This window comes from Chenopodium album, chromosome 23, assembly GCF_948465745.1.
Source record: "Chenopodium album chromosome 23, dcCheAlbu1.1, whole genome shotgun sequence".
Classification (NCBI taxonomy): domain Eukaryota; kingdom Viridiplantae; phylum Streptophyta; class Magnoliopsida; order Caryophyllales; family Amaranthaceae; genus Chenopodium; species Chenopodium album.
In genome coordinates this window covers 6649175-6673417 of record NC_137856.1, presented here as the reverse complement: position 1 = coordinate 6673417, position 24243 = coordinate 6649175, and the positions used below count along the sequence as shown (strand labels likewise).

The following is a 24243-nucleotide window of genomic DNA, read 5'->3' as shown; positions in this document are numbered from 1 at the left end:
TATCAACAAATTTAGAATGTATCAACTTAATATTAGCTGAAGTTAGAGATCGAGAACATGGTACAAATCTCATAAAGGCAAACAAATGAGACTAAATAGAGTCATGTAGGCTGTAAAGAAGACAGCCACTTCAGAAATAATTAGGTTACATTAGTTAAACTTGTCCAAAACCTGAAGCATTAGATGAAACTAAAAATGATTATAGACAATCTAAAATTTAATATATGAAGGTGCCTAAGATCAAGATGCTGTACAATTCATCCAAGCCTCATATTAATCTGCGCTTTCCCTTTCTGATATAATCAGCTCTTAATCTATTTTTGTCACTCTCCGGTGAGTCTTCAACAATCTGTTCTTGTAGAACACGACCACGATTTCTTGATAATTTTCTAATTGGGGTCGTTGTAGCAGCTTTTTCAGGAACTACATTTTCTGATACAGTTGGTAGCTCTGAATCAGCAGATGTGTCTGCTGGAACCCTGTGTGGCATCAGCTCTTCGCCTTCTCCAACAGACTCCATCATCAACTGTAAAATCAAACAAGTGATATGTTATAGCACATCCTTGAATCAGCTAAGTTACTGGTATACAGCAACCATTAATATCGTACTCCGTAACAAGCATGCTGCAATACTACAAAATATGTTTGTTGTTCTTGACAAATTCACCAACTTTAACACCTTATTCAGAATTTCAGAGATACATAGTGATATAGTGAATATTTGTTCATAAAGGTTCATGAATCCTATGAACTTGAATGCTTGTTATCCAGCCAACTATGCCTTGGATTATTCCAACCCAAGCTTCAAAATAATGAGAGAAGCACCAATCTCCTGTGTTGGCAATCACTTTAGCTGGAAAAAGGTCGAGCTACATGCTAAGCCTACTTTTAAAAGATCAAGCAGCACGTCTGTTAAACTAGATGAAACTATCAAACAACAAACTTGGGTGATTGGTGCTACTAGGGCCTAATCGACATAGATTAGGCAAACTGGCTAACATTCAATGGAACTCAGCTTCTGTAAGAAAATAAGCAGAATCACTACTTTCCAGTCCTTGTAATAGGAATTTATACAATGAACTTCACCCGTGATTAAAGATGGGCAATACAATAAAGCAGCTGGATGGAGTTCGAACTGCATATTTACCTTCCAGTCCTTGAAGTCGTATCTAAAGACAAAGTGTCTGTATGCAACTTTGCCTGATGTGATATCTTCAGCAGATGGAGCATTCTTAGGGCCTGCCAAAGGGAAAGAAACAATAATCAGCCGTTGAGGCTATGAGTGCATCATAGAAATAATTTGTGCATAAATATAAATCCGTTGATTAGCAGCGCCTCTTACAAACAAAATGGCCATCCGCATTTGCAGTGATTACAGCTCTTCCATCTTTCACTAAAAATGACAAAGCAAATAAGTTTTCCACAGTTTGTGCAAAAGACGTTCTGTTCAGGATTAAATTCTCAAGGCGAACCCTTCGGAATTTCCCCAAAATGCCAAACATTATTGACATATTCTTGTCTGTATCAGTTTTCTCTTCTACAGTGCTATCAAGCTGCAATTAAACCAAACAGGCATCTAGTGAATAATATGCAAAACGAATTGCAATAATATCTATCAACTAAGAACATACCGATCAACTTGTGTCTCCCTAACAATCAAGAATTAAAAAGGTCAATTAACAAACTAGGCAGCTCTGCAGTCCCTACCTCTTCAGGCCGTGAAGTATCAGTTGGCTTGACATGTTTTTTCCGAACTACAGTCTTCCTTCTCTTTAATTCAGAAGACATAGGCCCTAGCCTGGAAAGTTAACAAAGCCAGATGTGAAATCTAGATAAATAAAATAGTAGAGAAATTTTGGAGCAATGGAAATGTTTGCAGAAAGTAACTTACATGGTACAACATCCAGTGCCTTTTCTGAAAATTTGAGAAACTGCAAGCCCGATGTCTTTCCAAAGTATTGTGTTCCCTGAACCGTCTACACTGCCCGTAGCACCACCACCTTGACGACCAAAATCCCTAAGCAGGCAAGACACAAAATCTGATGGAGTCACACCTTCATTTTTTTGAGCCCTAACAGTTTTCACAAAACTGCTTGTAATGTCATATAAAGCCTCTGCATCAGCCACTTGCTCCCGAGGCTTCCGAACTGAAACCAATACATAGAGAATACAAAATGTAAACCAAGATTAATGCCTTAATTTGTCCAAAAATTTGTCTTTATTAATTATCTTGGTATGAATATTTGAGCATTGAAACCTCATTGCCTCATTGTAGTTGTACTACAATTAAGAATTTGAAGTTATCTGCTGATAAAGCCACTGAGAGAGAGGAGGAGATAGAGCATTCTCTTACAATCAAATCCCCTCCCAATCTATGTTAACCCTTCCAGGACCTCCATGCTTACATTTATCTATGTCCTGAGCTTTTGAAAGTTGATTACTTGATTCTATTATAAATGTCATTCTTAAACTAATATTTAGTTAATCACATCACTTGTTTGTCAGCTTAACTTTCTACTATGTGCTTACCCCTAGCTCAAACAAACGCCTCATAAGTTCCTTGTAAAAGCAAGCACAGCACATAAAAGTGCATAATTTGCCGATCAGAAAACACCCAAAAAATCTCAGTCTAAGAGTTCCACCATGAACTTAATTGCCTCTCTAACACACTATCCCACAACAGATCTACATGCAGCTAATAGAAGAAGTAAATTTGGCATCTTTTAACACCTATTCCACAAGCTTTACCATGCACATAAAGTCAAGCCAATTCTATCAATGCATCAAACATAACGCTAGCAAGATAGTGAGTACTGGTCATACTAGTCACTTAAGGCCCTTGATCAAACCTACAATTTCATAATACTAGAGACTTACGAGTACCCTAACCAGGAAGAACCATACATCAATCAAATTGGCTAAATTGCCAATGTTATTTTTTCCCTCGCGGGGTTTTATCATTGAACCTGACGACACCAGTACTTAATTACATTAAAAACCCTATTTGGCCTATTACCCTTCATTTGTTCATTACAGCAAGCATATCTCATACACTCAACTCAGGTTACAATAACTTAAATGCATGTTCTAAAAATGTCACAACAATCCAGAATAAAGACATTAATCAGCAATGTACTTCACATAATTGAATACCATATAAAAGCCAAAGGCATAATTTTATTTAAACTACATTACAATTGACAAAAACATAAAAGAAAGTTAAAATATGAAATCAATTAACACCTTTCTTATGCAAACTCTCAACTTCATCAATCATAGTCTTGAACCTATCGGAATCCGGCCGCGACAAATCATCAGCTCCACCTACCAATTCAATTCACCTTAATTAGCTCAATAATCACAACACAAACACCAATTAAACACCAAAATTCACAGAAAAAAAAATGAGAGAAAAACCAGATAGTAAATTCTTGACGGCGAGATATCTGGACCGAAGATTTCTCCTAACAACAACTTCATCTTCTTCCTCCATTTCTTCTTCCACACCTCCACGCTGAGACGGCCGCTGCGATGGCGGCCGTGGCTTTCGCTCCGCGGCGGCGTCACCGGCGCCAGTTTTCCGACTCCTCAATTCTCGACCAACAACAGTAGCAGCAGCATTCTTACTAGTACTTCCTTTCTCTTTCTTTACATTCACCATTGATGCTAAAACAGTGAAACCCTAGAATTCAGAATTTGAAAATCAGGTACTTTTCCCCAAAATTGATTGAAATTGAAGAAGGTGGAACCCTAAAATGGAGAAAATCTGGAAAATTGGGGGAATTAATTGAAGAAGATGAATTGAAGAAAAGGGAAGGAGTATGAAAATGAAATAAATTACAAGTGTAGAAATAATGAAATTGAGGAATAATTTAATGAGAAGAGAGCGGGGTTTGGGGTTCGAAATTTCGAAGAGTTGAGGTTTTTCCCGCACTCAGACTCTCTCTGCCTAATACCTTGTGAAAATTGTAAAAAATTGTGAAAAATTTGTTTACTCGTGGTTTTTGATGAAGGGGGTAGGTTTAGGGCATTCTGTAAAAATTTGTCTTTTGCCTTGTTCGGTAAGGGTTTAAGGGGAAATTGATTTTGGCATACCCATATGTGAGAAGAGTATAAAAAATTGTGCTCTCACATAGGGGTGTGCCAAAATCATTTCCCTTCTTAAAACTATAAGCCAATAAGGAGTTAATCCTGTTTTAGTAATTTTTTGTTTATTCCCCTTGAAATTAAAATTTAATAACATATTTTAAGTATAAGCCTAGTAAGAAGGTTATTTAACTTAAAAATTACAAGTCAATAATGTTTATAAGAATTACAAGTCTACACTACGTACAATTAACTATTTAAGTATTTAACAAATTACAAAAGTTTCTCCAAGTTATGAATAAAATATGGGTTTTAGGGCCGGATCGGATTATTCTGGATTTGGACTATATCGAAAAACTCGGAATCTAAAATTTTCTTGGATTGAACACCTGAATGGAGTCAATCGATCCATGTCCGATTCAGGTTTACAAAATAGTCTAGGAAAGGATTTTTTTTGGTTGATTTCGAATCGGGTTGGTCTGGTAGGTTTAATTACTTGTGGATGCTCTTATGCCACATAAAATTTTAAGCTCATCTCTTTTGTAGCTAGTTTGTGCCGTTAATCACTAGTTAATTTGCTTGACCAAACTAATTTCATTTTTTAGCTCAAATGGTCAAGATAACAGTTAGGGAATTTTTTAAATTGCAAGCTACAAGCAAGTTTCTAGCTATAATAATTGGAGATGCTCTTATTAGTATTTCCTCCATTTTTTTTTATTAAGTGCTCCATTTTGACTTTTATATTATTCATATACACCACTTTAACCAATGTTTATGCTTTATACATAAGATCAAATATTGTCATTTGTTATAATGTATAAATTCTAAATATAAAATTTTGTAATTCATACATATCGTTAACTAAAGATATTATTGGTCAAGTAATGCTCTCTCAAATGTGCAAGTTAAAACGGAGCACTTATTTAAAAAATGTAAGAGTACATTTTAATGTATCAAATCATATCTCATTTGATGATTATTTGTAGGATTTTTTTTGAACCACTACCATTTATGTTGCATCTTTTGTAAACAACTACTATCAATTAACGTTTTTTTTTTAATTATTTTTTTTTTAAAAAAAAAAACAACTATCATTATTTGAAAATTTGTTTGAGTACCACTAGCATTTAACGGTAACTATTTTTTTTTTAAAAAAAAAAAGTCTTATGGGACCCACTTGAATTAAATTCTAATCACCCATCACTCCCCTACTAGTCCACCACCACCACCACCGACCCCCCCCCCCCCACAAAAGCCACCAACTCAACTACCCACCATGAAACCCCCCCCCCTTTCCTCTTCACCTTGACGTTCTCCCATAATCTCTCCTCCACGCCTTTCGCTGTCAAATTCCACCCCACCGCATCACCTCTTATTTCACCTCCATCTGTCCGAACCTCAACACCCACTTACATCCACATAATCAGATGGGGGAGTGGCAGGTGGCTAGTTCGATTCAAGTCGGGGGACTAGTGGTGAGTGGATGGTTCGATTTGGAGCCTCACAAGACAGTTTTTTTAACTGTTGCCGTTAAATGATATTGGCACTCAAACAAATTTTTTAATAATAGTAATTGTTTTCAAAAAGTGCAAAGTAAATGGTAGATGTTCACAATTTTTTTTTACATCTAACAATTAACGTACAACTTAGATTAGAACTTAGTCAACTTTAAAATCTAAACAGACCAGAATCACCAGACCACATAAAAAAAAAATTAAATTGAATTATGTACTCCCTCCGTCCCAAAAAGAATGATCCATTTGGCCAAAACTTTGTCCCAAAAAGAATGACCCATTTGCATTAAAACAGTCACTAATTTGCTACAATATTTGTGCAAAATTAGCTTCCCCATATAAAAATTTGATTTTCCATGTTATTTTATTACTTTCTCTTTCTATTTTTTTTACAAACCCCATGTAAATTTATCTTTTCAATATACTTTTACTTATTTTTACTTAACTTCCTTAATACCCGCATAATCAACCCAGATGGATCGTTCTTTTTGAGACGGAGGGAGTAAATGAATATAGCATCTCACTTATGACAAAAATTTCAAACACAAACCTAAAAATCATGGATCCACTCCTGATTTACTCATATTTAAAATTTGAATTACAAACAGACACTCCCCAGTCCCAGTCATCTCACCATCGCAAACCAAATCCAAACAATTTTTAAAACCCCGGAAACTCCGCTAACCTTACAAAAAAAACATTAACGCATCAATAATTCCCTAATTCATTTCAAAAATCTCTCTTTATTATAAATAAATCAAAAATCCCTTGAAAAACCCACCTTCATCTCAATTTCTCTCTCACAAAAAACCCAGAAAAACAAAAATGAAGGCTTCACTGAAATTCAGAGAAGAGCAAAAACCCCTTTTCAAAGCAAAAATTCCCCTCAACATTTTAGGATTACCCTTTCAATCATCTCTTTCAGCTGGTGATTCAAAGGAGCTTTCATTAGGTTTAGGAACCTTCTTCGATTCCGGCCCATCGTTTCGCCTCTCTTATCGTCCAAACGATGCGTTTAACCCTTTCTCTCTTCTCGTTAAAACTGGAATTGGGCATTTTGGGTCTCCAATTGAAGCTCCCATGACTATGACTGCCGAATTCAATTTCGTCGCTACTTCATCGGCGTCAAACCCTAGATTTTTCCTCCATTTTAAGCCTCATTTCGGCGATTTCTCGATCAAAAAATCGCATTCATCTTCTTCGTTGTCGTTATCTCCGTTCAATTCGATCAACAGAAACGACGCCGTTTTTGAGGCGGAGGATAATTCATTGGAGATGGTTGAGAAGCCGATTGTAGATGCGGAAACAGGGGATTATTTCTCGGTGAAAAATCCGAGTAAAATTACCACATTACCCTTGAAATCATCGGTTGAAAGAGCCGTTGATGGGATGGAGTTAGGGGCAAAAACGGTACTTCCAATCAGAAACGGCGCCGTATTGAAGCTCCGGTGGGGGGTAAAGATACCCGAAGGATTCAAATCGCTGATGAAGAATCCAACGGCTAAGATATCGCCACGTGGGATCCCGCAATTGGTGCTGAATAAGATTGGGATTGAACACGTGGCAAAGGAGGATAAGAAGGTGGGCCCCAATGAAGTGATGGGCCTGGGCCCGTATGGTGGTGTTGCTAGTGGTGCTGAGCTGGCAGAGACTTGCTTTACTGTGAAACGGCAGCTTGAAACGCTGCGTTCTGAGAATGCGGTGTTAGGGAAGGCGTTGGATGATTTGAGGGTTGAGTTTGGGAATAAAGGGTTTAAGGTTAAGGAAGGAGGAGAGAGAAAATTAAGTGAGATTAAGGAAGGTGATGTTAGCGTTGGTAATTAGTTTATGTTTTTGTTAATTAGGATTATTTGGGATATTAATCATAATATAGTATTTGGTTTTAAATGGAATGTATAGTTTTAGGTTGGTTCAATGTTTTTTGGTTGAAGTGTAGCATGTTTTAATAATATTTTATGCTCTCACTTTCTATTTATATTTAATATCAATCAATAACTATATACTAAAAGACACACCAGCAATGACACGTGTCATGTTCTGGTGTGTCCTTAGTTTTTTTTTTTTTTTTTTTTTTTTTGAAAAATTATTATGGAAAAAAAATCTTATACATTACATAAAAAAAAAGATATGGAGTAGAAAATTTATACATATATAACAGATTATAAAAGATTTGATGTATACAGTAAGATTTTTTATTCTATACGGTAGAAAATTGATTGATGATTATATTTTTTATTAATTTTATTTAATTACATATTAGAAGCTCAGTAGTTCGAATATCAAATATTAAAAATTATTTAAAATAAAATATTTGATTTACCCTTCCACAAAAAATTAAAAATATAACTACTATAAATTTAAGCATTAAAAAAAAGTGACATTCTTCACATAATTTGAGACATACATGGTGTAATGTCCAACGTTTGTTATCCAAATGATACCAATACAATTTGTTAGTGAAATCGAGTATATAAAAAAAAAAATATGCACATTAACAAATGTGTAGTTTTAAATGCCCCAATCATCGTTCACCTTTTATAATTTATATATACCCGGGTTCACATAGAGGTAGGTGTACAGGTGTACCCAAGGTAGTTTTTTTTTTTTTTTTTTGCTTATTTAATATATTTTTTTCTTCTCATTTAAGAGTTAAAAATGAGAAAAAAAAAAAAAATATTGCCTAACGTACTCTTTCATAAATCATAATATTATAGACAAATTTATATTGTATAATTAAACATACTGTTAATACGAAACAATTACTAAAAGTTACCGTCACGGGACCTAATCTAGTAAACATAGTATTATTCACTTATTCCCATTAATTTTGTTTGTTCAGTATTACTTGTATACTATTACAACTTTAGTACTTTACAAGTACTTCTGTAATACTACGTACTATGGTTCTTAATCTCATGACTCAATTTTTGTTAAAAATACTTTAGCATATTTTAGCATACCTGTTACATATACTTATGGTTGGTACTTTACAAGTTTACAGTGAAGTCTTCTTCCTTTTTTTTTTTTGGGGACAATGAAGTCTTCTTCCTCATCTGGTAGCAGTTTCAGAAAACTTCTTCTTGTAAGAAGAGGTACCTAATGATTTTTTTAGCTCGAAAATCGAGAAAAAAATTTAAATAGATGTAAAGTAGATCTCACTAACGGCAACATGTAACGGAGGGTTACAGTGTAGTCAATAAATGGACCTTGAAGTTACATCGTGAAAATTTTAAAAGGAGGAGGTACAGAGTGGAAAAGTGAATACCTGAGAGTTACTGCGTAGAATTTCCAAAAAAATACTCCGTATTAATAGGAGCAAATGAGCAATGGGGCTACTTGTAAGTAGGGATGGCAACGGGTCGGACTCGGAGCGGATTATGCTAAATCCGACTCCGATCCGACAAGAAGTCGGATGTTAAATCTGACATCCGACTCCGACTCCGACTTCAATATCCGACCTCCGACTCCGATCCGACCCGACTCCGAGTTTCTTTTACATTATTTAATATACTTTGAGATGTTGGGCTATTTGGGCCTTGACAACCCACACCCAATGCCACCATGACCCACACAAAAATCCACTATCTATTGGAGTCGGAGTCGGATAATCCGTCAAAGTCGGACATTTGTCGGAGTCGGATTTTTTTCTCGGATTTTTTTTAGGATCCGACTCCGACCCTCCTCCGACTCGGAGTCGGATTATTTTAACGGAGTCGAACTCGGATTACTTTTTTCTCGGACTCGGAGCGGATATTTTACCTCGGATCGGGGCAGAGTAGGGTCGGATTCGGATTGGATTGCCATCCCTACTTGTAAGACTAGGCAATAGCAATAAGAGGTTTGTGGGAACAATTTAGAGGTTTGTTCACAAACCTCGTTGTTGGGTTGAGGTTTGTTGTGAAAAGCTAGACAAAACCGGTTTGTATTTGCTTAGTTGGCAAAATTTGAAGGTTTTTTTTTTTTATTTAATTTTTTTTTTAAAGTAAAAAAAATTGTAGGGATGAATTTAATGAGTTGTATTGATAGTGGGTCCTCTACATAAACCTGTAAATAGGTTTATCTATTGTTGATGAAAGATTTGTTAAGGAAGAAGTTTGTGTAATGATGACGTGTCAAGTGTTTGTTCATATGCTGATATGCGTTTCCTTTTTCAGTTGGACCAAAATACACACATTGACAACCATCTGCCCCAAGCCCCCAATTGCGATGTACTGATGTACTCCATATAATGTACGAAATACAACTTACGAAGTAGAATACTCGATTAATATGTATGCATTGGTTTTTAAATCCACTCGGGTCAACAACCTTCAAAGTTCAAACCTAACCACTATTGGAGACAGAAACTAGCCCAATTCAACCTCACAATCCACCACCACTACCACTGCCAGTGCCACAGCAGCTACCGTACCACCGCCGAATCAGATTTAAGATTTTATTTTTAACACTGCTCGTACCAAACAACTCAATCTTGATATTGATCCCGCCATAATTCAAATATAGTTTACCTCGCTATTCAGCAATACAATCCAATAGTAAACTCCTTAAATTATTAATTATAAATGTCAAACTTCCATGGATCCACATTTCATTAACCAATAATCAAATTATGAATTCTTCACCAAAAAAAAAAAAAAAAAAAAAAAAAAAAAAAAAAATCAAATTATGAATTATAATACTGTCACTCCTATCTCACAATCATAAACAAAACCCACACAAATTTTTAATACCCGGAGTCTCCACTTAACAAATTTAATTAATTTCAAAAGTCTTTGATTACAACTAATCTCACTTACAATTATTATTATTATTATGCTAACTATAAATCAAAGATTAGTGTGAAACCTATCAATCGAAATAAAACAAACACTAACAACAAAATGAAGGCTTCACTAAGATTCAGAGAAGAGCAAAACCCACTCTTCAAAGCTAAAATACCACTCAATTTCTTAGGCTTACCCTTCCAATCTTCACTTACAGCTGGAAATTCCAAGGAAATTTCATTAGGCCTAGGAGTCGTCTTCGACTCTGGCCCATCGTTTCGCCTTTCGTATCGTCCAAACGATGCGTTAAACCCCTTCTCTCTCCTCGTTAAAGCTCGATTTGGGCATTTTGGGATTGACGCCCCCATTACTATGACAGCTGAATTCAAAATCGCCTCATTGACGTCAAACCCCAGAATCTTCCTCCATTTTAATCCTCATTTTGGCGATTTTTCGATTAAGAAATCTCAGTGTTCTTTGTTTTCTCCATTCAATATATTTAAGCGCAACGACGTCGTTTTCAAGACGGATTATAAGTCAATGGAGATGATTGATTCGGATAACGGGGTTTATGGAAATGAGGAGAGTAAAATTACTAAATTACCCTTGAAGTCGAAGGTGGAGGGTGCTGTTAATGGGATGGAGTTAGGGGCAAAGACGGAATTTCAAATCAGAAACGGCGTTGTATTGAACCTTCAGTGGGGGGTTAGGATATCCGAAGGTGTTCAAGCTTTGGTGAAAACGGCTAAGATGTCGCAACGTGGGATCCCGATCGTGCTTAATAAGATCGGGATTGAACATGTGAAAAATGAGGATAAGAAGATGGGACAATATGGGAGTGGGGTTAGTAATGTTACCCTGGTGGAGATGTGTTTAACTTTGAAGCGGCAGCTAGAAATGTTGCGATATGATAATGCGCGGCTTGAGAAGGTGTTAAATGATTTGAAAGGTGGGGTTTGGATTGGTAATAAAGGGATTAAGGTCATAGAAGGAGTAGATAGAAAATCAGATGAGATAAAGAAAGGGGATTTGCTACCCTTGGTGAAATTTGAGGAGTAATTTAGGACTAATTGTGATAATATTATTTAGATGGTGTCATATTGGGTTATCGGTTGGATCTAGTCATCTAGGTCAGGTAAATTAACTATCGGTCATTTTGAATCTGAAAAAAGCTTATTTATTATGTCTACGAAGATCAAGTTCTAAATCGAACTATAGGTTAAATTATTTTGTGTTGGATTAGTACATCCACTTTGACTTTAAATTTCTTGTTTTTGTACTTAATTTTTTTTTTTTCTTTCTATATAATAGAAGGTTTAACATGTCATTTTCCATTTATTTAATTTAAGGTAGTACTACTCCTTGCAATATTTTCTTTTTTATTACTTTTAAGTACTCTCTTTGTCTTTAAAAAATTGCTCCAAACCCCAATTTTACTTTAGCAAAACACAATGTACAAAGGTGAATGGCTATGCGTACCGCATTTTACTGTGTTCAATTACTATATACTCCAATTATTATGTACTCTCCCAGTGCTTTTCATTTTTACCCAATTTTCCTTTTCAAGTCTGAACCATTACAATAATGTCGTCACTTTTTTCACTAATCAACTCTTTAACCAAAATTTTTTTAGAAAATAATCTCATCTTTATGGGGCCAAAAAAAGGGATCGAGGAAGTAATAGAAATTAAAAATACCGCAATACTAGTACATTGATTTTTAATTAGGCCCATAACATGTAATAGTCCATTAGTCCATATTATACTCTCCTCCTTCAGTACTTTTTTTAAACAAAAAGACATAAAACTATAAAAGTCATAAAACACATTTCCCATTATCCAAGCCGCTAAGCCGAGCCACATAAAGCCCAACCCAAATCCAAACCCAAAAAAAACAAAAAAACCCAGTAAAATATCAAACACCACCACCAACAAAACATATGACAACAAACCAGAGGAGAGAGAAACCATCCATGGCTGAACCTTCAACCTCTCACATCCAAACCACCACCACCACCACCACAACCGCCGCAACAACCACCGTTACACCGCCGTCATCTTGGGGTACTCAGGAAGAACTCTTACTTGCCTGCGCCGTTCAACGTCACGGCATCGACGCTTGGGACTCCGTTTCTAGAGAACTCCACAATCGCACCTCTTTCTCTCACTTCACTCCTCTCGTATGCCAGCAGAAATACCGCGACCTTAAACGCCGATTCACCTCCGACGTCGCCGAAGAAGTTGCCGGCGATGATGCAGGTTTGTGGCTTGAGGAGTTGCGCCGCCTTCGTGTTGCCGAACTCCGCCGTGACCTTCAGCGTTACGATCTTTCCATTGTGTAATAATCTATTATTCTCGATCTATAATTATGTTTTATTTGATTAATTCTTTGATTAATTGATTGAATTTCTAAATTTAGGAATTGTTTTTTGAATTTTTGTTCATGCAGTTCGTTGCAATTGAAGGTGAAGAAATTAAAGGAGGAAAGAGAGAGTAACGTGAAGGAGGAAATCAAGGAGGAGAGAGAAAAGATTTCCGATCCAAAGAAAACCGAGGAGAGAGAAACGGAAATTCACGAGGTTAAAATCGAACCCGAACCGGGTGGAACCGAGCCGGACCGGGTGGATGAACCGGTTGGCGGCGGTGAGGAGGATGACTCGTGTAACGGGAGTTCGAACTCGAAAGACGAGCGAAGAAGTGAGAAGGAGAAGAGAGAGCGGGTTGATTCGGGCGAATTGGTGGAGTCGGTAGCGGAGTCGAAGGATGACGGTGGAGGAGGAGGAGGGGTGAAGGAGAGTAGTGACTTACAAAGTACGGCAAGTTTGTGGAGGAGTGAAAAAAATGATGATGATGATAATAATGTTAATGATAATGGTAAAAGTGGTGATGAGAATAAGAGGAGGGAGAAGAAGATTGGGGTGTTTTCCGGGACTAGTAGCGGCGAGGAGAATCAATCTCCGGCGGTTAAAGCGAGTTGTGAGGGAAAATCGTGTGCGTTGGTTGAGTTTCTTGATGTTGTTCGAGCTCGTAAGCTTGGGTCGTTTTTTGAGCGTCGGCTTGAGAGTCAGGTAAAATTATGGATTAATTATGATGTTATGTTTAAAGTATGCTGCTAAGTATGTTGATTAATTTTAAATATTGACCTATCAAATTATTATAGTATCGATGATTAGTTTATACAGGTAATGAATATGTGTGCTGTTGTACTTGTACCTGTGTGGTAATAATGTAATACGAGTACTAGTTTACTGGTTTTTTTTTTTTTTCTTTCATTACCATTACTTGTCTATTTGACCTATGTAAAAAAAAATTGAGTTTGAGTGTGTCCAAAAACAAAAAACAAAAAAGAGTTTGAGAAAGTTGTCTTACTGAGTATTATACGAGTAGATGTTACCTTCGAGTGCAAAAGTCAAAAGTATTGCAATTATTACGAAGCGGAGGGAGTACTTTTTTTTAAAGAACCGGAGTACTCCATATTCATATTTTGTTTGGTATTTCATTTTAATTATTGATATCTATAACCTACCACCATACATGTCATAAGGTAAGGGATTATAAGAAACAAAATTTTTAGGTTAGGGATTATAGGAAACAAAACTTTTAAGTGTACCACTTTAAAAATGAGTATCAAAAGTTGATCTTCAAAAAATGTTGATGTGAGTGCTTTGTTGGCTATTAATTATTACTGTATATTTCAATAAGTTATTGTGGGGTGTCCTCTCAATTGAGATTTGAGATGGATTTTCGTCTATTTCATGTCCTTTATATATCTCTAAATGGAGGGTGAGTGAGGAGATAGCTCAGAGTCGTTATCCTTGATTGGGATGCTTCTTTCATAGTGAATGGTTATGTTTTGTTTTTTTCTTCTAAATTTATTAATTGGAGAACATTTTAAATAAATTAATAAATAAATAAAATTACATATCAAATAAGTGTTACGCAACTGCAAAAGAAGGAATTTCGATTTTGCTCAAAAAAATAAAATTAAAAATAGAAATAATGATAGGAGATTAGGAGCTAACCATTGGGGTACAACTTAACTAAAAATGAAATTAGCTTAAAACTCATGTGGCAAGGTAAGCCAATCTGATATTTAATTTGCCATTGGACTTAAGTGACCTTTGCAAACCAATTTTTGCATAAATATCTGTGTCCTGTGCTGTGCATTTATCGTTAAGAATGTAAGTGTTCATTGTTATTGCAGGAAACTCCCAAATATACAAACCTAATAAAACAGCACATAGATCTGGAAACAATCCAGAGAAGACTGGAAGAAGGCCAGTACTCAGATTGTCAAACCAAATTCTACCGTGACCTAATGCTCCTCATCAACAATGCCATTGTCTTCTTCGCAAAAAGATCTTCAGAACACAAAGCAGCACTCGAGCTTCGACAACTACTCAACAAACAATTTCAATCGCAGTTATCATCTCCACATGATCACAAGTCTCGCCCTTCAAAACCTGTCCAACCAGCACCCCTACCAAAGCCAACAAAACCTGAGGCCAATCAAGCTGATCTCAAGCAGCCTAATTTAAGTGTAAATGGTCTGGTGATTGCTTGTAGAAAACGAAGTTCCATAGCAGGAAAATCATCAAGAGGAGTAAGTGAGAAAAGGGAGCCAGCACCGGTTACACCACCTGATGAAAAAGCTTCTATTGGGGAGATGGTGAAGCAGCAAAGGGAGAAGGCATCATCAACATCATTCAATGCTGTGACTAAGAAGCGAACCAGAGATCAGAGTTTTGGGTCAAGAAGCTCATCAAGCAAGAACAACAGCAATCCGAACCCAAACACTCCTATATCAAGCAAGGGAGAAAGTTCCGAGGTTAAGGCTGATAAAAAGAAGCCAAGTCCTGGAAATTCCTCAAATAAGGTAAAGCAGGTTTCAGGATCAGCCTCAGGCAAAACTTTATTTTTGCAGTCGTTGAAGAACTCAGATAAAAGAAAGACTGGTAATGGCGGCAGTAGTAGTAATGTTAAGAGTGAGAGGAGAAAAGATGAGGGTCCACAGAATGGGTCAGGAAGTAAACTTAGTAGGGAAAAGACGGGAAAGGAGGAAAAAGAAACTCCAGGGAATAGGAGCAGCAGTCGACCACCTAAGAGAGCAGCAGCAATCGCAGCTATGGGTAAGAGAGGCCGAGATGGTGGCAGTGTAGATGCAGAGTCACACTCAAAGAAACGCCAGAGAAAGTAGGGAGGGAATATGTGTATAGTTATGGTGGGAATTGGGATCTTTACGATTTTATTTTGTACTAATGTTTAGGCAAGTAGATTATTATTTGTTGTATTAGACATTGGTGCAATGCTAAATGCATCTAACAGATGTGTATAATTGCCCTCTCATTGTTCTTGAAATGCTTATTCTAGAAATCAAGAAAAATTACATTGTTATTACTGCAAAACTAGCTTACTATTTATAAATACAAATCAAAATATTATTAATTTTCACATGGAACCTACTTGTACAATTACTGATCACTACTTGGTCAGTTTAAAAAAAGAATTTCTTAGTTCATCTGTTCTAAAACAATTACAAAGAACCAACAGCAAGTCAATTGTGGAACGTGCCTCTGATTCACAGATAAAGCCGATTGTGCGCGCAACTTGCATTCTACCTTAAGCAACTGCTAATATGTAGGATTTTGCTAATTGCCAACTCCATATGCACTCAAATATCTGATTCGCTATGCTAGTATTGTTGATCTCCATCTGGTTGAAGTCAATGCATATCAGTCAGTTCTGTTTAACAATCACGGACACACAAATCAACCTAAAAATGAAGACAAAAGAAATTGCTAAAACAAGCCAAAAGAAATTGCATATAACACAGAAATGAAACAAAGATTTGATAAGTACATAATTACAGCTTTGATAAGTAGTGTTAAAACTTAAAACCCTTCTGCCCATTTTGCACAGTTATAAACTCATAACTCTAGATGAATATAGGTGTCATACATGGCTGCAAGTTCCGTGCATGTTCGTAAACCGGTTTTAGATTCTTCATTCCAATTGTTCCCAACTGCATGCTTGACCTAGAGGTAAGGGATGACCCTTTTAACCTTGACTTCACAGTTCACACACAAAAACAAAAACAATTTTTTTCCTTAAGTGCTCTGCTATTGGGTTCGTCCAAAAGCAGATAAGAAGGAAACCCTTCCCATAGTTTCGAACATCATACTTTGACACAAACTAAAATGTCTCTAATTTCACATATGAATACTTTAAAAAATATTTCTACTGTTAGTTTTTAAGTTGTTAACCAATGAATCTTATCCTTCACAACTTGAGGGATTACATCAAAACTAGCAAGTCCAAATCACAATTCCCCTTGTTATCATATTCTCATTAAAATTTGAAATTATTTTCTAAAAAATGAACCTTCTTTTTGGGAGGAAATACAGCAAGCTCGAAATCTCAAACTGTTAAAGACATTTATAGTAGTGGAATCCAGAACTTGCAAGAAACTGATCAAACTACCTCCATAATTCTAGTCCAATCAGCAATAACGCCGATAACATCACACTGGATAACCCACAAGAAAATTAATAATTTAGCATGTTAGGTAAGCTTATCATTGTCTGACTACCCTGGCTGTGTAACAGTTGCTCATCTTCCACACCAAAAAAAGGTGATATCCACCACAAAAGGATGGACTGCCACCCTCCGGCATTTTTTTTTTTTTTTTGTGGGAAGGGAGGTAAGTGTTAATAATTCTAATGCTTTTAACTATTGCTAAGGGAATGTATGTACTGGTAAGCAAGGTAATCCACTTTGTTCATTTCGTTTCAATTTTTCAGAAGAGATTTAAGGAGAGAGGGGGAGGGGGGAGGGGGGGGGGGGGGGGTGTAGGGGGAACGCTTAATGGGGGGGGGGGGTGTAGGGGGAACGCTTAATCAGTACTTCAAATTATGTCCTGGTTATTGATGTTATACAGACTTTTCATCACACAATATATACGAGTCTATTACCACTGTCACCATCTGATACATATGTAAGCCTTGAGATTGCATTGACAAGTGCTTGCTCGTGTTCCTGCAATGTGTACATTCTTATCAGTGTCTAGCAGTTGCATGGTACACTAGAATACTTGCACAAGCAAAGAGGAATATACCTTCAGCATTTTCTTTGCTTTCTCAATTTCAAGACGGTCAGGATTACTTGCAGCAACTACCTTTTCAACCTGGTATGAAAACAAATAATAGCACATAAACCAGGCTTGCAACATAAACATATAATACTGCCTACAAACAGCCCGTTTTATACTGTTCAATACCTCCTTAATCAATGTGTCAGTATGGAGAATCTCAATGTCATCTGTCATATTTCCAGTGCCATTTTGAATCTCACTCCTATTCTGCTTTCTTCCAGCACCTGTAACTGCACCAATGTTGTTCATTGATCTCATTTCTCCAGGGTCCCCTCTGTGAGATAGTCCAGGATCTTCATTCACCCATTGGATATCCTCAAAAGGTATCTATGAAAATTTGAATAGACAAGGTAATTCTAATAGAATAGGTAGAAAAATAAGCAAAAGGCATAGAAAGCAGCTGACTACACAGGCATTTCCCTCTGATCAATAGCAAACGAGCATATAACTTCATAAAATGTATCTTGTTTTGATTAATATGCACCAGTTAAAAAAAAAAAAAGAAAAAAAAAAGGTATGATTCCTACCATTGGCAAAGTCATTTACATGAACTTAAAATTAATATTGTTTGAAAATCAGATATACACCCATGCGCATGAGAGCAAAATAGTTCATTGACCACTATAATATTCTCTCAAAGTTTCAACAATCATCATAGCATGCTTGTAATAATATTCAACATCTTGCATCCTCAGTACATGATTATTCTTGATTTTAAGTTCTCACACTGCTATAAATGCACAGGTTACCCACACCCAGTCACTCACCCTGACTACAGCTTGGCAAGGGGGTAGGGGGAGGGAGGAGGCCTGAGGCAACGAAAATCAAACAGCAAAAGCCACCATCTTGAGTCAGGTAATTAAAGCTACTAACCTAACAAGCAAAAATTGGTGATCAGCATTATAGACACTCCAAGCATCACAGTGCATATGAAGTTCAATATACCCATCAGTAGTTAGCTTACAGGTGCGTACTCAAAAACTGCTTAGTACTTAATAGTTCAACATAACCTACTTTGTCTTCATTGTAGTCATCAGTTCCTCTTTTTACATGGTCATTCTCCAAATATTGACAGTTAATCACTATAAATGGGTATAATTGACTGGACAAAGGTGATCGAAAGTTGGTAATCATGGACTTTTCTAGATTAAAAGTTCCAGCACACTACAACCTTTATCTAATTCGGTAATTCCTACTACACACCTGTTCAGCTCAGAAAGTTGCAAAAACAAAGATATAAAATTGACCAATCACCATGGGCTAGAGACCATGAGCACAATACATATAGCTATGTTCTTGAAATTCTGAGTAAACAAAAATCATTTGTTCAAATACACCTATTCAGATAGGAACTTTATGATCACGATTGCAATGCAGATGAGCGCATACACCAGCATTCTGCTCATGCTGCTAAAATACATCTGTGTCATTTCAAGTAGGCGGTATGATAAAGATTTTCAGTAGACCAAACCAAAATCGGCCAGTTCATTAATGGTTGTTTCAAAGCCTGCAATCTCGTCCAAATCAAATGTTACAACCCTGAATTGCCCCATGTGTTTCATTCAAAAGTTACTTTTCAAGATATAGTGAAAAATTCCTCATTCCTCCTCATTAATGGTTCTAAGCCTCTAATAGTCCAATATAACTACACTAATAGCGAATTTAATAATACATCCTTGAAAAACATTGAAAGCAAATTCGTATCATGATAATTGGCAACACGGTACGCGATCAATGCACCAGTTCCGCTCTAGCAACACCGTGACCATTCCCGCAATCGCGACCAAAAATGTATTTTTGAACCATAGTTCAGCATTACTAATCAATATCACGAGGTACAAGCACCACTGCCCTAAAGTTAAAATCTCATCATGTCAAGGGGTCCTACTTCCTGATTGGAGGGGAGAACTTTTGAAAACCTCTATTATGGTAGAAAAACTAGCAATCAGGAGACACATGTCACATAACTCTGAACCTAAATTCACACAAGGCATTAAGGCAACATGTCTTCTAAAAACAACTCATTGATGTCATTGCAGAAACCTAGTAGCACACCACAATCAAATGCAGAATATATTTGCACTGGATATCCTGTTGAATTAAATTAACATTCATACGTACTATTCAAACTCACCTCCTTGAGATTAACCCACTCAAAAGATTCATCTTGTGTTTGAGTACCATACACTAACTCATGTCGGCCCTGATAATTATCCATAGAATAATTAGAATGGTTCTTAATTTTAAGAAAACTGAATATATATTTGAAATGACATGACATACATCAGATGCATTGTATCGAGTAATCATGGCCTCATAAAAATGGTTGTCATCTGGCCACCTGGTCAACACTTTCCTTCCCACTAACTCTTCACCTTTTCCAGGCATAGAAGTTTCATGAGCAGAGTTACTGTATGGGAACTGTATGGACATAAATGAGAATACACCAGATATGACCTCAGATATATCAAACAGGTTAAGAAACTACGGTAATGGAAGTTGTCAACAAACATCAGATGACATACTTCTACAAGTAAGATCTACAAACCTGTTTGAGTTTTCTGCCTCGCGGTCCAACAGATCCAGCTGGAGGTGGTGCTACATGGCCAGCATGGGTGGAAACAGATTGTGTTGTTCGCTGCTTCTTGCGGGAAACAGGAGTTGGGCTGGACACATCATTTATAGGATGCGATGTACTCAGAGTCTGATGCCCTCCAGCCTGCCTCCATTCCCTTAATAAACAGCAAAAATAACATATTGCATCACAACAAAGAAACAGAAGCATTAAATATCTTCAACATACAAGAGGGCTGGTCCTTGCAAAAAAAAAAAAAAAAGAGGGGGCAGGGAGGGGGGGGGGGGGGGGGGGGAGTCTTCCTAAGAAAAGAAAGCTAGGATTTTTGCTGCAATCTACTTACATATCAGCTAGAAAACAATGCTTTTCAATTGAAAAACAAACTTTTCAACTTAGGCATATTATTTCACGCAGTGTTTAGAATCTTTGGACAAGACATAGGATGGAGAGCCATAACCCATTAGCAAAAAATTTTCCAGGACAAAAAAGTTTAATTTGAAGTTAGATTCTAAATAGAAGCATTATACCCTACAGATTCACAGGTTAAAAAGTAACTGAATAAATCTAGTCATAAACATATCTCAGTAATAAAGCAATAATTACGTAGTATAAAACAGAAAACGTAAAAAAACCAAAACCTTATTCTGCGAATGATATCATCATTATTGACCCTCACGAGAAGATCTCTGTGTTCGTCATCTGAAACTCTCAACTCTTTCCGGAGTTCCGTCATCAAACTTTCTTTTTCCTGAAAAACAGGAAGTTTAAAGTGATTCGGAATCTGACAACATTGGTATCTGACACCCCACTGACTTCAAAAATAAATAAATTACCCAAGTAATTGCATCAGATTGTGCTTTGAAGGCTCTAAGAACTCCACAATAGGCTTCCTTTTCAAGGTGATGTATTTGGTGCTCCATATCTCCCTGCACTCTGCGATAGGGTCCTGAACCTAGCATTGAATTTCCGTTTTCTGAGATGTGGGGTGCTCTCTGAACTCTATATTGATGTGGAGGAAGATCTTCATCAGTATCTACGGTATTCTTCAATCAGAAAACATGATTATTTTTTTAACAACCATGTGTCCTTATAAATTTATTTTTAAGCGTGCGTATTACAGAGATAAAATAAAGCTGATACAGCAATCAAAACTTGTAAATTAAAGGCAACCACTTATATCTCATGCCATATGTCCCTTATAATTTATAAATACTGGTCATAGTTCACTTTCCACTGTAGTAAAATAACACTTCCTACAAGACATCCCAAACCCCAAATCATAATCTCAAGCAGATGTCTGGCATGTCCCGAACCCCGCTATAATGTAACGAAGACATAAAACCACTCATTTTGGGCAACAATTTTGACAACATGAAGCAAAAGCAGTTCATGTCACCAGAAATTTAACTCCCAATAAACAAAGCTTAGTTTCAAAATCAAACTTCCCGCCTACCTACTGCAATTACTAAATTAATGAACTATTTATTGCAATCAATCAAATTATTTTACTAAAGTTCATAAACCACTAATAGAGAATCACCAGGAAAGGGGGCAAATGATAAGCAATTCCAAAAATATCAATCAATTCAAATGTAGCAAACACTACCCTGATAATTAGATGTACAATCAAAGCAACAAAGTTTGAAACTGTATAAATTTCAACATAATTCTACACACAGCAACAATAAAACCATCAATTCATGAAAATTCAAGAACCCTAAACCCTAAAATTCGAACAGAAATTGAATTAAGTCAATATTACATCACAAATTCACAATAAAACAATGCAATTTCTAAAAACAAAACAAAATAAACAAACATACCACTGATATCAGAAGGACAAGGCTCGTAATCCATAGCTAGAATGACCAAATTCTTCAATCTTCACTTCAAATCAAAAATTCTAAACCCCTATAAACCCTAAAAACCAAAATTGGGGAAAAAAAAACTGACACTTCTGAAGAAGAAAATCCGGCGCAATAGAAAACCAACAAAAAATTTTAATTTTTTTTTGTTATATTTTTTTATGAATTGGAATTTCAGGATGAAGTAATTAGAGTTCAAAGAAGCGTGGTTTATATAGAGAGGAGAGAGAAAAAAAGAGGATTAGGAAGTTTTTTTGCGTTTTTTGGGTTTAATCGATGATCTTAATAAAGTTTTGAGTTACGGGGTTTCTTATTATCGGGCCCAAAATTCAAGAATAGTTATACTGTTTGATGGCCCAAATATATACTCCATCTGTTTTTAAATATTTGCTCCATTTCTGAGATAGTAATAAAATATGGAGGTAGTGGGGTTAGTGGAAAAATAAAAAACTAATAAAATATAAATTAATAAAATATGATATTTGCGGGGTCCACTATGTGAGAGAAATGAATTAAATATTATAAAAGCTTTTCATATAAGGTAATGGAGCAAGTATTTAAAAACGGCCAAAAAAGAAAAGTGTAGCAAGTATTTAAAAACGGAGGGAGTATATATTTTTATTTTTACAAGAGGAACTAACAACGAAAAAACATAACAACAAATTAATAGGACCAAAAAAGAAACTCACGACGACGAGTTTTTATCGTTAACCAGTGAGCCGGAGCAACCCACTATCGCGGAATCTTCTGAAGTTCGTAAGCTAAAATTCCTTAATAACAGTCCGAATATCTTGGAGCAGCCATAAGCTAGAACTATCTCGTTCCTTTCCCTCCCGAAGGAGAGAAAATAAGGTCAAGCAATCAGTGTAAATCAACAAGCGACTAGAGCCACGACGAGACGCTGCTCGAAGAGCCTAGAGGCACGCTAGTAACTCAAAATGGAGAGCTGGACTAGAAAGGAAGGCCTTAGAGCCCCCACCCATAAGCTGATCAGAATCTGGTCTCCGAAAAATCTAACCCGCCTCAGCTGTACAATCCTAAACTTTACACGTGCCATCAAACACAAGGCAGGCATCATAAGGAGAAGAAAGGGAACCACGAAGACAACAGTAACCGATATCTCTCCCATCCTAGGGAAGGGATGCCTGACAGAAAGGGTCCGAAACACTTGAGCCGAAGAACTCCTAGAAATCCACTCTTGCATTAAGAACTCCTAGAAATCCACTCTTGCATTATGTGCAGGATTAAAGTTTGAGACAAAACAACCTGCCGAAAGACTTTATGAATATGAGCTAGCCAAACAGCCCAGCCGAAAGACACTAGAGAAATCAAGCCCTCCCAATTTCTGCACTGTCGTAAGCCCAAAACCAAATCTGCAAAGGATCCTAGAAAAGGCTTGTCATGCTAAACTGAAAAAGAAGGTTTGTGTGGAGTAGAGGCCCAAACACATGCTAACTAATGTCCAGTCACGAAACACATGAGCTGACATCTTTGGAGCCCCATGACAAAAAACACACGTTGAATTCACCGGGATTCCTCTGGTCTGTAAAACTCACAAAAAAGGCAGGGCATTATTGAGAAGCTTCCGGATTAAACATTGTAGTTTCGGGAGAAGGGACAAACCCCAAAAAATATTCCACCAAGAGGCTGGGAAAGGGGTTGCTACAGCAGAACCAACAGACTGATGAAGCAACATAGCATAGGCGGACTTCGTAGTAAGATGGTCTAAAATATTATGATATGGTTTGATCGTGGACTTGTAGCCTTGTAGGTATGGGTGAGTAAAGTATTAGGGTACCCTAATTCGGAATCGGGACCTGTTAGGAATCGCAATTAACCTGTACAAGAGGTTCCAGTTATGGGTACCAAAATGGAGAACCTGTTGTAACAGGTTCTGGTTCAAGTTCTCAATTTTTTAGAGTCGGAACCTGATAAAAGTACCACTTAATTTCAAATTTTATATCAACTCTATGCTATTTTTTTATTAGTAAATATCAAAATTACAATTATAAATATATATATTAAATTTTTTCAACAATTACTATTAGTTTGTTTTATTTGCGAGTATAAACATTATAAATTAGTAACCATCTTTTTTTTTATACGAAAATCTACAAAAATAAATATTAAATATATTACAAGACAGGGTATACTTATTCAACGTGTTCCAATTCCGGTTCCCAATTTGAAGAACCTGTTGTAACAGGTTCTAGTTCCGTTCCAGAATTTTTAGTAGGGTACCCTCTTATGTTCACTCCTACTTGTAGGTGACATACATCGAGTGTATATAG

General features: G+C 36.5%; 5 protein-coding genes across 11 annotated transcripts; 3 read left to right on the top strand and 2 right to left on the bottom strand.

Annotated features, from left to right (window-relative positions):
• Window positions 1-98: 98 nt before the first annotated feature.
• Window positions 99-3949, bottom strand: LOC145608956 (non-structural maintenance of chromosomes element 4 homolog A-like). Its single transcript, XM_081664536.1, has 7 exons — window positions 3418-3949; window positions 3244-3324; window positions 1892-2147; window positions 1708-1798; window positions 1343-1553; window positions 1148-1239; window positions 99-526 (listed from the first exon to the last, which is right to left on the bottom strand). Exons 1-7 carry the CDS (start codon window positions 3659-3661, stop codon window positions 269-271), a joined length of 1233 nt encoding a protein of 410 aa, XP_081520662.1. The 5' UTR covers window positions 3662-3949; the 3' UTR covers window positions 99-268.
• Window positions 3950-6425: 2476 nt separating this feature from the next.
• Window positions 6426-7424, top strand: LOC145606934 (uncharacterized). The gene has a single exon (XM_081662755.1). The coding sequence runs from the start codon at window positions 6426-6428 to the stop codon at window positions 7422-7424; it is 999 nt and encodes a 332-aa protein (XP_081518881.1).
• Window positions 7425-10480: 3056 nt separating this feature from the next.
• LOC145606933 (uncharacterized) lies at window positions 10481-11422 on the top strand. Its single transcript, XM_081662754.1, has one exon. The coding sequence runs from the start codon at window positions 10481-10483 to the stop codon at window positions 11420-11422; it is 942 nt and encodes a 313-aa protein (XP_081518880.1).
• An 886-nt stretch (window positions 11423-12308) lies between these two features.
• LOC145609754 (uncharacterized) lies at window positions 12309-15748 on the top strand. Of its 2 annotated transcripts, none has more exons than XM_081665222.1 (3): window positions 12309-12700; window positions 12812-13430; window positions 14600-15748. In XM_081665222.1, exons 1-3 carry the CDS (start codon window positions 12336-12338, stop codon window positions 15557-15559), a joined length of 1944 nt encoding a protein of 647 aa, XP_081521348.1. In that variant the 5' UTR covers window positions 12309-12335; the 3' UTR covers window positions 15560-15748. The 2 variants fall into 2 exon arrangements, with proteins under 2 accessions (XP_081521348.1, XP_081521347.1); XM_081665221.1 differs by having other exon boundaries at window positions 14567-15748.
• Window positions 15749-15802: 54 nt separating this feature from the next.
• LOC145609755 (protein EMSY-LIKE 3-like) lies at window positions 15803-22233 on the bottom strand. 6 transcript variants are annotated; one of them, XM_081665223.1, is made up of 11 exons: window positions 21911-22233; window positions 20921-21120; window positions 20726-20835; window positions 20061-20244; window positions 19796-19933; window positions 19647-19715; window positions 17639-17839; window positions 17477-17545; window positions 17334-17397; window positions 16321-16397; window positions 15803-16074 (listed from the first exon to the last, which is right to left on the bottom strand). In XM_081665223.1, exons 1-10 carry the CDS (start codon window positions 21942-21944, stop codon window positions 16366-16368), a joined length of 1101 nt encoding a protein of 366 aa, XP_081521349.1. In that variant the 5' UTR covers window positions 21945-22233; the 3' UTR covers window positions 15803-16074; window positions 16321-16365. The 6 variants fall into 6 exon arrangements, with proteins under 6 accessions (XP_081521349.1, XP_081521352.1, XP_081521353.1 ...); XM_081665229.1 differs by having other exon boundaries at window positions 15807-16074; window positions 20921-21086; window positions 21911-22231; XM_081665228.1 differs by having other exon boundaries at window positions 15807-16074; window positions 20921-21130; window positions 21911-22230.
• Window positions 22234-24243: the final 2010 nt, after the last annotated feature.

Excerpts from the sequence above, each read along its gene's own strand:
- LOC145606934 (XM_081662755.1), top strand. The coding sequence starts at position 6,426 with ATGAAGGCTTCACTGAAATTCAGAGAAGAGCAAAAACCCCTTTTCAAA.
- LOC145606933 (XM_081662754.1), top strand. The coding sequence starts at position 10,481 with ATGAAGGCTTCACTAAGATTCAGAGAAGAGCAAAACCCACTCTTCAAA.
- LOC145608956 (XM_081664536.1), bottom strand. The coding sequence starts at position 3,661 with ATGGTGAATGTAAAGAAAGAGAAAGGAAGTACTAGTAAGAATGCTGCT. Across the intron at positions 2,148-3,243 it reads TGAGAGTTTGCATAAGAAAG|TTCGGAAGCCTCGGGAGCAA; the intron begins GTGTTAATTGAT and ends TATTGGTTTCAG. Across the intron at positions 1,799-1,891 it reads GGCACTGGATGTTGTACCAT|GCTAGGGCCTATGTCTTCTG; the intron begins GTAAGTTACTTT and ends TTAACTTTCCAG.
- LOC145609754 (XM_081665221.1), top strand. The coding sequence starts at position 12,336 with ATGGCTGAACCTTCAACCTCTCACATCCAAACCACCACCACCACCACC. Across the intron at positions 12,701-12,811 it reads CGTTACGATCTTTCCATTGT|TTCGTTGCAATTGAAGGTGA; the intron begins GTAATAATCTAT and ends TTGTTCATGCAG. Across the intron at positions 13,431-14,566 it reads AGCGTCGGCTTGAGAGTCAG|GAAACTCCCAAATATACAAA; the intron begins GTAAAATTATGG and ends TTGTTATTGCAG.
- LOC145609755 (XM_081665223.1), bottom strand. The coding sequence starts at position 21,944 with ATGGATTACGAGCCTTGTCCTTCTGATATCAGTG. Across the intron at positions 19,716-19,795 it reads CTCGATACAATGCATCTGAT|GGCCGACATGAGTTAGTGTA; the intron begins GTATGTCATGTC and ends GATAATTATCAG. Across the intron at positions 16,398-17,333 it reads TGTATCAGATGGTGACAGTG|GTCAAGCATGCAGTTGGGAA; the intron begins GTAATAGACTCG and ends CCTTACCTCTAG.